General features: G+C 36.9%; 1 protein-coding gene across 1 annotated transcript in view; it reads right to left on the reverse strand.

Annotated features, from left to right (window-relative positions):
- The window catches only part of LOC139871327 (conserved oligomeric Golgi complex subunit 8-like), a 132,680-nt gene that overhangs the window by 7,328 nt on the left and 113,113 nt on the right, over positions 1–12,239 (reverse strand). The window contains exons 7-9 of the mRNA XM_071859048.1: positions 7,696–7,702; positions 4,144–4,237; positions 3,872–3,948 (exon numbers count right to left, since the gene is read on the reverse strand). Coding sequence (XP_071715149.1) covers positions 3,872–3,948; positions 4,144–4,237; positions 7,696–7,702 — 178 coding nt within the window. The remainder of the gene's footprint in view (positions 1–3,871; positions 3,949–4,143; positions 4,238–7,695; positions 7,703–12,239) is intronic.

Here is a 12,239-nt window from a genome sequence, read left to right on the forward strand (position 1 = left end):
TAATCATTCTAAAAACACAATTCTCCTGAAACTACCTCGGTTTGATAACTGATGACCCAGATCAGTTAACTTTGAAAATACCGACGAAGCAGCATGTTGTAGATGATCTTAATGGCCAAAAGTTTGATGATAAAGAAAGGAGTGTTAGGAACGCTCGATAGAAAATTTAGTACCGAAAAGCGGATTATGCGAAACTATGAAGAAAGCCGTGGACAAATCACAAAGAATAAGTTTGCCTTCAAAGAATCTAAATGATTCTGTGCCTGCTGAAATCGTTAGCAAACATCTTATTTCTCATTCTAAACCTTCACAGACAAATCTTCTTCATCATCCATTGATATTAGAAATTCTAAGATATTCTCGTATGTTCTATTATAAATATCCTCCATATTTCTGGCGATATTTTCACAACTATTCTTATCTGAGATCATTTATCTCTCTGTAATATCTGCAACATAAAAGAAACTGTGTTAGTTTCTAAATTCTGAAACCTTCGAGTTTAAAATATAAATGTTTTGAAGTAGTGTTGGGAACTGAAGCATGGATTAGTATAATATAATGACACTTGATCAACGTCATTATATTACAGTAAGTCATGCTGAGTTTCTAATGAAGCATGATGATTCACAGTACCGTCATCATGTGCCATTTACATGACTCTTACATTCTATCTAATCTCTAAACATATCAAGAGAATATTTTTCTGGATGACTCGGTCTTCTCCAGGGTATTCTGGTAATTTAACAAATCAAAATCGTTCTATTACCATTTTCTTCTTAGAGCATTAGCTATGTTCATTCTGAATTTCATATCTACGAATTCCGGACCATTACTCGCTTGACTCGAAGTCGGGAAGAGAAAACGAAAGCATGAAGCTCCGAAAAATAATGAAGAATATAAACTCCGATAATAACCCCGAAATTACAAACCGTGTATATCGATGCAGATTGCAATATAGAGACACGGGAGAATTAGAAACACTATAAACACAAGAGTATAGTAGAAGTAAATAAATTCTTCTGGTGGTAGATGAAAAAGAAGAATGACAGATATAAAAGTTAGGAGTATATCAAGAATCAGGACTGGATGGAGCATATTGATGAATGCTTTAAAGTAAGAATCAAGGGAGAAAGAATAGAAGGTGTGAGTCGTGGAAAATAAGGAAACGAAGGGGTGAATTTATAGTGAAATATCCGACAGAGCAATCGAAACAGATTATTGCATATAATCAAAGAAGATCCTGATTTCCTTAATCACCAAAGAACCAAATCTTATTACGTAAGATTCTCTTTAAATTCCTTAAATCCCGGAAATCAATCATAACTACGTCATCGGTTAAGACGAATATATTTTAATCATCTCACTCTTTTAAAATAGTCTCATTTATATTCTTCGCATAATCGAATCGTTTTATCTACATTACTCAATGATGATAAAACTCCATTATCACCTTATATTTGTCATGAAAACCTTCTAATTGTTATCCATAACAACCTCTATCAAATTTCGGGGACGAAATCTCTTTAACGGGTAGGTACTGTAATGACCCGGAATTTTCCGACCAAATTATACTTATGAGATTAAAATTTACATAAATTAAACCATACCAACATGATAAGCAATCCAAATTGTTGAGACTTGTGTTTTTGAAAAGAGTTTTACACAACGTTTGACCGTCCAATATGACCGATGATATCACGAACTATATAACATACGATAATTATACGTTTGTGTATATATATGTATTTATATATATTTAACATGATCTAAGGATGGTTTAACATCTCATTGTGTACTAATGACAATGAGTTATAAGTATATTTTGAAACTACTAACTTAAGTTTTCAAAACGATAACTATACGTAACATTCTTTGATATATATACTTATAATCTATAATGCTTATACATGTATCGTATATATAATGTATTTAATCACTTTTTAAGGACTTAAATACATAAAACAATATAAGTATATTCACAAAAGATAGCTATATTTGAATTCTCGTTCCGTTTCCTCAAGATTTCTATACGTATATCTAGGGTATATGTACCCGTATCATAACCAGCTTCTATACGTATTTACTATTGGTATATACACATCAAATCAACATCCTAATCAACATTATTACTGCCCTAGATATGAGGTAACTAGGATTTTTCAAGTAGTATGAATTATTAATAAGAAAACAAAATTAGGAATCCTTTTCTTTCTTTATAAACTAAAAACGTTTTTATAAATGAACACCATTTCTTCACTCCATTTTCTCATACCTACACCCTCATTTCTCTCTCAAAATACTCCTAACTTCATACTTGATCATCTCCAAGCATTTTCCCCATCATTTAGCTTCAATTACAAGCCTTAAACACCATAAGAAAACTCTTTCAAGAACATATCAAAATAACCACCCATTTGAAGAAGTTTACTTCCAACCTTTTGATCTAACTCCACCACTCTTTGATTCCAAGATTATTTCTTATCTTTTGCAGTAACTTTGTCCAAGTAACTTGAGGTAGTAACCTTGTTCATAATCTTGTTCAATTCATATTCATATAGCTATCTTATTTTGTGGTATAAAATTTTAACAACAAGAAAATAGTTTGAATGATTTCAAACTTGTTCGCAAACTAAATAGATCCTTCTAACTTGACTTTTAAAACACTTCAAGACCTGTAATATATCATAATGATATGCTAACCTAACAAGATATAACTTGGTTTTACAAAGAACATCTTAAAAACTGAATCTACGTCGTCGGAGTGCAACCGGGGGCTGTTTTGGGTTGGATAATTAAAAACTATCTTGAACTTTGAATTGGAAGTTCATGTTCTGGAAAAATGATATTTCCTATGAATATGTTAACACATAAAAATTTCATGGTTTAACTCAAAGTGTAAGTATTTTTAGAAAAATGATCATTAAATGTTGTTTTTATGATGGAAAATGATCACTTTCATAAGTTTTACCAAAGTTTGACCTATAACCTATATATATATGTAACGATTACTTAAAAAGAAAATATGTTGATATATTATATATATGGTTAGGTTCGTGATATCTATCGGAGACCAAGTCGAATTAAATACCTTCAAGGCAAAAGTGAGTTTCATTTGCTCCCTTTTTAATTGCTTTTGCAATATATATTTTTGGGCTGAGAATACATGCGCTGCTTTTATAAATGTTTACAAAATAGACATAAGTACTTAAAAATATATTCTACGTTGAGTTGTACCACTGGCATATTTCCCTGTAGCTTGGTAACTACTATTTACATGGGTATTGTAAACGCGAATCCTGTTGATAGATCTATCGAGCCTGACAACCCCAACCGGACTGGACGACCAGTATTCAACGGTTGCACAGTACTTCGTTTTGGTGACTACACTTGGTACGGTGTAGTGAGATTTCATAATAAAGGGAATATGCAACGTTGATTAAATGTTAAGTATGGTTACCAAGTGCTCAACCACTTAGAATGCTTTATATACACTTGCGAGTGTATTATGTTTATGATTATGAAATCTTGTGGTCTATTAACATATTGAAATGATTGTTATGATAAACCTATGAACTCACCAACCTTTTGGTTGACACTTTAAAGCATGTTTATTCTCAGGTACGAATTAAGTCTTCAACTGTGCATTTGCTCAACATAAGGACATTACTTGGAGCTGATCATCGCAATGAGACCAAATGTTAATGACTTAGTCCAGGTGGATTAGGACAGGTCCTTTCACTTAGAAACTGCCTCAACAAGTAATCATAAAAGCAGGTGGATAAGTTAGGTTTGTTGTAAGAGATTATTTGAAAATGTAAGCATCTGAATTGAGTGAATAATTAATTACATGAAAGAAATGAAGTACAAATATACCTGCAAACGAATCTCATACTCACTGTATACTCCTATCCTTCGTAAATATCCGATTATACGAAGACATTCTGGTAACTGCAATACATAGGCCTTTCAGAATCTCTATTACACAATAAGGGTTGTGTTTTGAACGAACCATACTCTAACACAAGAACACAACTTATTATATACTAATATCATTATTATCACCATCAACATCATTATCTACTTTCGGATGCCAGACTCAATCAAAAAATAGAAAAAGTGTTTGTTGTGTTACCAGGGACTTGCCTGGATATTTGTTCTTAGCTTTTGGAGAAGCTGTGAAAGCATAGACTGGGTAGCCTGTCGAACTTCAGTAGCTAGTGCTTGAACAACTGGTATTCTTAATGAACACATAACAGAAATATAGAAAATAAGAATAATAATTACACAACTCATTAAACTACTGCTGTGAGGTTGAAAGCCAGGAAGATGACTTTAAAATATAGAAGAAAAAAACATACTTCGGATGCATTGTGTAACATCCCGCATTTTTCCGTTAAATTATTTTAACGCCCGTCTTTTTCTTTTTAAATAATACCCTTCGTATCTAGATTCGTATCCTTTGTTAAGTAACATTTTAAATATTCTCGTTATCGGAATTTAATATCTCCCGTACTCTCGTGAAATTTAAAATAATTCGTTCGGTTAATTCCCGCACCCGATTCATAGTTGAGGGACTAAACTTGACAAGGGATCAAACCCTTGACTAGGTCAAAGGGTCAAACCCCTTTCACCCATTCATTTCCACCTCCATCTCTCTCTCTTTCTCTCTAGCAAGAACACACACTCAAAAACCAAATCCATTCATTCATCATCTAAATCCGGATTAGGGAGCTAGCAACCAAATAAATTACATATTCGTGATCCTCTCTTCATCCTCTTCGTTTTGGTACCAACTTCATCTCATTTGGGTAACTTTCTAAAATCACTAGATTTTGTGTTCTTGATGTTTTTAACTTATAAAAGTGTTAATTAGTGTCTATGGCTCAAGTCTAACATGAATATATAATTTGTATGCTCGATCTCGTTGTTTTAGTGTAACTAGCATGAACTTGAATTTTGTTGTGTTGTTCTTGAATTTTGGATGATCATATGTTGTTAGATGTTAAAAGTTCATGTTCTAATTGTGTTCCTAGTATCATTAGCTTCGTTTTGATGTATAGGTTGATTAAGGAAACTCCAAGAACATGATTAGTGATTTTGTGAACTTGGATTAGGGTTTGATAAGCTTTAGATGAACTTTTGATGCACCAAATGCTATGAAATATTGTAGATAAGAATTTTGTTGCAATGTGTGTATGATTACCTTCGAAACGGCATATCATACATGTAAATTGGTTGCCCGAATCATGAAATGCATATTTGGAACTTGAACTTTGATTATGGACGTTTAAATGCGGTTTTGGGATGTGTAAGTGTTGAATTGCTTGATGAAATGTGTCTAGGTGTTTTCCTCGTCAAATTACCTTTCCGGTGATATAAAATACATGTTCTAATTGTTTGCGGTTTGTAATTTGGGTTGGTTTGATTGTTGGTTCGTACACTTAGAGTTGCAGCAAACAGGGTCTGGAAACAAACCAGGACGCCGTCCAGAAAAGCAGGACGCCGTCCCAAACTTAAAAGAGGGACGCCGTCTAGCTCTCAGGGACGCCGTCCCAAACTTAAAAGAGGGACGCCGTCTAGCTCTCAGGGACGCCGTCCCGTTTGCCTAAAACTGGCTGTTCACTTTGGTCATTTGACATGAAAATGTTTGCTATGCTACGGACCTCCGATTAACATGAAACTTGGCCAACATGCTCATATATGATTATATAACTTAGAAAAATTTTCGGATATCCAACCCGACCCCGTTGACTTATCTGTTGACTTGACCCGACCAAGTTGACTTTTAATCAAACTTAACCAAATAATTGTGCAATCGTTCTAACATGCTTTTATACTTGTATCTTGCATGAAACATGACAACTTGATTCACATGCTACATTATTGAGTCGTAACGAGCCATAGGACTAATTGAACATCTTTGACCTATTGTGTTTACCGTTATTGATACAAACCTATTGTTTAGGTCAAGACTAGCTTTGTCTTTGCACACGTTTACTTGTTGAAGTACCTTTATACTCGTGCACTCGAGGTGAGATCATAGTCCCACTTTTACTCTTTTAAACTTACTTTTGGGATGAGAAAAACATAAACGATACTTTTGAACTAAGTGAACACAAGAACGGGAAAACAAACATTCTACATACGAGTTAGAACGAAAATCCTCAATCCGATTATCATTAGTTACATCAGATGGTGTAAGCGAGAACTTATGTTATATGGCCATATGGGTTTGACAGCCCTCATCCTTGACGGTTCGCTACCGTCTACGGATGAAATATATTTTCGAGAATCAGTGTTTGTTCTAGCACTAAGTGATGGGGTATACAATGGAAGGAATGTTAAGCTTTGATAATTGGGTGCTCGTGAAACAAACTTTTGGAATGTATTACTATTATTTCATTGATGCAAATCTTGTGGTTCACTTGTACTTACTTACTTAAACCTATGATTTCACCAACGTTTTCGTTGACAGATTTCTATGTTTTTCTCAGGTCATGCACGATATGTGAAACATGCTTCCGCTTACTAATTGATACTTGCATCCGATGTCGAGTATACATGCATTTCATGGAGCGTCTTTTGACTTTACTTTAAACCGTGTCGCCTAGATTTCAATCGTACTTATAACGTTGTAACTTAACTTGTGGTTGAACAATTCTTGTAAACTTTGAAACAATCCTTATTTTGAAATGAAGGCGACATATTTTGGTCAAACGTTATCTTAAAGACTTATAATCAGGTAATGGGACCCACGTAGCCGACGCCGTCACTTGACGATTTGTCGGGGTCGCTACAGTTGGTATCAGAGCCTTGGTTGTAGGGATTTAGAGTTCATTTGTGTCCACCCCGAGTCATAGGGTACATAGGTGAATCTAGACTACAACCGGCATATAGACTGAAGTAGGAATTACTTGACTATTTGTGCATTTATACCCGAACTCTTCTATCATATCTAACTCGTATTCGATCTTGATCTTACGTTGATAAATTTTGTTGACGCGCCACCTTGACTTTATAAAGTAATGTTAAATGCACATGTAAATCAGGGTAATATAATTTCCGGGATTATATTACGGTGATTCACATGGACGTTCCGACATTATGACGTAAAGAATTTAAGGCGAGTCAAGGAAAAATTTCCTCTCTATCCTTATTCCATACTCCGGTTAGTATTGTTGAAAATACTAACCAACGATATTCTTGTGTCATGAAGGAACAATGGCTCACCAAGGTCAACACAATACTCCTCTCGAAACTCTAGAACAAGCTCTTCAACGAATGATAACCACCGCCGTGGGTACGGCCGTGGCCGATCACTTTTCTAACAACAACAATCATGGAACCGGTAATTCAATCGAAGGTTGCTCCTACAAGAACTTCATGAAGTACAATCCTCCCACTTTCGATGGAACCGGAGGACCGGTTACTCTCACCCGATGGTTTGAACAAATGGAGACCGTTTTTAACACAAGCGGTTGTCGAGACCAAGATAAGGTCAAGTTTTCCACCCTCACTCTTACCGGTATCGCTCTCTCATGGTGGAACACGTATGTACAATCAGTGGGTATCGATGAAGCCCTTACACTCTCTTGGACCGAATTAAGAGAAAGAATGATCACCGAATACTTCCCGCGCGATGAGACTCGAAGGCTCGAGCAAGGGCTAAGGAATTTAAAAATGGTCGGGAATGACCTCGGAGCTTATAATCAACGGTTTACCGAACTAGTCTCAAGGTGTCCAAATCTCATGACTCCCGAATCCCTAAGAGTCGAACTTTACATGGATGGCCTCCCTAAGAGCATTCAACACGGGGTAGTGGCATCCCAACCCACTAACCTACAAGAGGCTTTAACAAAGGCCCACCAAACTTTAGAAACGGTGAATGAAATGGAAGCATCGGTACGAATGGTCGAGAACCACCCGGGTAACAACAAAAGAAAATGGGAAGCCTCGCAACCAAGCAACCACAACAATAACAACATCTCCAAGAAGCCTTTCACCCCCGGCGGCAAGAAGGGGTATGCCGGAACCCTACCTCACTGTAACAAGTGTCGCAAACATCATTTTGGTGAATGTGGCAAACCATTTTGCGTCAAGTGTCAAAGAAGTGGCCATGTGGCCCATGTCTGTAAGGGTACCATTACCGTTGCTCGAAGGGTGCCCAACGCACACAGGACGGGTGCATGCTTTGAGTGTGGCCAACTGGGTCATTTTAGGAATGTGTGCCCAAAGAAGAAATCAACCCCAACGCACGACATTGAACTTTCAACATCGACACCTAGGATGCCCGAGACGACGATGAACTAGTCACGGGTACGTTTCTTCACAACAAACCGTATATTTCATACTTATTCGATTCAGTTACCGCTAGACGTTCTACAACCGAGACTTTGACTTGTACTCATTACTTTCCATCTTTTCCCTTAGATACTATTTAGGCGATTTAAGTGACCAACGGAAAATATTGTGTGCCTATAAATTTTATTGGAGGATGTACGTTAAGACTTTTGACTTGACACCTATAGAACTAGGGAGCTCGAAACGTATTCGTTTGAAAAAAAAAAAAAAAAAAAAAAAAAAAAAAAAACGTTCATATTCTTCACGAACAATATTATCTTGTATAGATTATTGTGAACTGAGTAAATTTCGGTTGGAAAACCGATACCCTCTCCCTCGCATCCATGACCTCATGATTTCTTGCATGAATCCCGTGTGTATTCCAAAACGACCTCCGTTCCGGTTATCATCAATTGGGGGTTAAGTGAGACGATGTCTCCTAAGCCATTTCCGAACTCACAACGTTAGTTGTAAATCTCTCTTAGTACCGTTTGATTTATTTAGGACTCCGTCCGTATTCATGAACCTCCTAAACCACGTATGCAACTTATCTAGACAAATCTGTTATCGTATTTATAGATGACATCTTAACTTATTCAAGTAAAGAAGGGAAACTAACAACATCACCATCTTAAGCTCGAACTTTTGAGAAAAGGGCAACTCTATACCAAATTCTCCGAGTGAGAATTTCTGTTGAACGAAGTCCAATTTTCTAGACCATGATGTTAATGGTCAAGGCATTACAATCAATCTCGAAATCGAGCCACATGTAATCAGGAAACTCTCCCAACTCAGACTTGTATTCGTAAAATCTTAGACCTCGTCTATTGTTACCGAAGATTCATTTCCGACTTTTCTCGTGTCACACGACTTTTAAACTCGTTAACTCACTAAGGAAAACTCTAAACCTCTCCGTGTTCGAACCTTGAGCGTGATTCTTCACACCAACATTTCTAGTTAAAATCGTATAGCAACAGATGGAACTCAAACATGGAAATATTTCTACATGAACGCCGAAAGGCATACTCTCTCGACTCAAAAATCAACATAACTAAAATTCGTTATTTTACACGAAGAATTCGAATACTAAATTGTGGATCCGATCAATCTTCTCGTCATCACGTACCACACTACATACCTCTGTTATTTCACCGTCACCGTCTGATATTACTGGAATTTAAGATAGCACACAATCTAACGATACTTCACTCTTCTTTGACTTAACGCCCTTGTGTTTCTGATAATCGGTCAACTATTATTCAACCCCGAACTATACAACTACGTGTACTACCTCGTTTCTCTTTCAGACTTCAACTATTGACAACTAGAGGCACGTTATGGCAACCTCGAGATGTAAACTCATCCTATTCTAAGTCCTCATTTCACTCCCATCTTTATCGCTCGCACTTCCGTTTAAGGGAACTCCTTGTAACATTTCTCCATGGATAGAGAAATTCCTCATATTACCTTAGTATTCGCCACGAGGGTGAATAGTCCTAACGAACATTTTTTTTCGAACCCTAACTGACTTGTTCAAACATATCTTAAGAGATCCTATTCTAACACGGTGTACCATTGCCAATTACCTCGGATCAAAATACTCGTATCGCTTCTAGTTTTGCAAGAAACCTTGGAAACCCACTTGGACATACGTACCGCGTAGCTTCCACAACCGACGAACCGAGCAAACGTACGATTCAATCTTGGAAAGACATGTTACAGACTGGTGTTGTCACCTTTAGTAGTTCCTTTTACGATGACAGCTATCACTCGTATATTAACGCAACACTTCCAAAACCCTATATGACCGCTAATGTCATACCCCTGTTCATTTAACCAAAGCATGCGGCAAGCAAATCGCCGAATCTGAACTCCATCAAGAAACAACAATTGAGATCGTTCAAGTCCGAGGAGGGCTCGAGGCAACCCATTGTCGCCAGAAGAGTTATACCAAACTTAGATGAAAACCCCACAAATCCCAGTGTGTAATCGCGTGATATTGAGAAACCGCACCTTGGAAAGGTGAAATCCATTTTAGGAAATCGAGAAAGGCTATATCTGCAACATTGAACCTTTTGAAACCTTGGGGTGTATTGGAACCGCTTCCTACCGTTTAGAACTTCCGATGCAATTAAGTTTCCGTTTACCCTACATTTCGTGTAACAAACTTAGAAACGTGTCTTGCGGAACAGGAACGTGCAATCCTGCTGAATACATCAACTATCAATGACAAACTTCTCTTCATAGGAAAACCAGTTGAAACCGGGGATCGTAAAAACCGAACCTTAATGCAACGTAAAACCCTGACAATCCAAATTCATGAGAACACTCAAGGACGTACCTTCACTTATTCATAGCATTGACATCTCCGGTCTCGAGTGAGAGGCATCGATTATTACTTCCAACTAAATTTCGGGACGAAATTTCTTTTGAGGTGTGGATAATGTAACATCCCGCATTTTTCCGTTAAATTATTTTAACGCCCGTCTTTTTCTTTTTAAATAATACCCTTCGTATCTAGATTCGTATCCTTTGTTAAGTAACATTTTAAATATTCTCGTTATCGGAATTTAATATCTCCCGTACTCTCGTGAAATTTAAAATAATTCGTTCGGTTAATTCCCGCACCCGATTCATAGTTGAGGGACTAAACTTGACAAGGGATCAAACCCTTGACTAGGTCAAAGGGTCAAACCCCTTTCACCCATTCATTTCCACCTCCATCTCTCTCTCTTTCTCTCTAGCAAGAACACACACTCAAAAACCAAATCCATTCATTCATCATCTAAATCCGGATTAGGGAGCTAGCAACCAAATAAATTACATATTCGTGATCCTCTCTTCATCCTCTTCGTTTTGGTACCAACTTCATCTCATTTGGGTAACTTTCTAAAATCACTAGATTTTGTGTTCTTGATGTTTTTAACTTATAAAAGTGTTAATTAGTGTCTATGGCTCAAGTCTAACATGAATATATAATTTGTATGCTCGATCTCGTTGTTTTAGTGTAACTAGCATGAACTTGAATTTTGTTGTGTTGTTCTTGAATTTTGGATGATCATATGTTGTTAGATGTTAAAAGTTCATGTTCTAATTGTGTTCCTAGTATCATTAGCTTCGTTTTGATGTATAGGTTGATTAAGGAAACTCCAAGAACATGATTAGTGATTTTGTGAACTTGGATTAGGGTTTGATAAGCTTTAGATGAACTTTTGATGCACCAAATGCTATGAAATATTGTAGATAAGAATTTTGTTGCAATGTGTGTATGATTACCTTCGAAACGGCATATCATACATGTAAATTGGTTGCCCGAATCATGAAATGCATATTTGGAACTTGAACTTTGATTATGGACGTTTAAATGCGGTTTTGGGATGTGTAAGTGTTGAATTGCTTGATGAAATGTGTCTAGGTGTTTTCCTCGTCAAATTACCTTTCCGGTGATATAAAATACATGTTCTAATTGTTTGCGGTTTGTAATTTGGGTTGGTTTGATTGTTGGTTCGTACACTTAGAGTTGCAGCAAACAGGGTCTGGAAACAAACCAGGACGCCGTCCAGAAAAGCAGGACGCCGTCCCAAACTTAAAAGAGGGACGCCGTCTAGCTCTCAGGGACGCCGTCCCAAACTTAAAAGAGGGACGCCGTCTAGCTCTCAGGGACGCCGTCCCGTTTGCCTAAAACTGGCTGTTCGCTTTGGTCATTTGACATGAAAATGTTTGCTATGCTACGGACCTCCGATTAACATGAAACTTGGCCAACATGCTCATATATGATTATATAACTTAGAAAAATTTTCGGATATCCAACCCGACCCCGTTGACTTATCTGTTGACTTGACCCGACCAAGTTGACTTTTAATCAAACTTAACCAAATAATTGTGCAATCGTTCTAACA

Source organism: Rutidosis leptorrhynchoides, chromosome 10, assembly GCF_046630445.1.
Source record: "Rutidosis leptorrhynchoides isolate AG116_Rl617_1_P2 chromosome 10, CSIRO_AGI_Rlap_v1, whole genome shotgun sequence".
Lineage (NCBI taxonomy): Eukaryota > Viridiplantae > Streptophyta > Magnoliopsida > Asterales > Asteraceae > Rutidosis > Rutidosis leptorrhynchoides.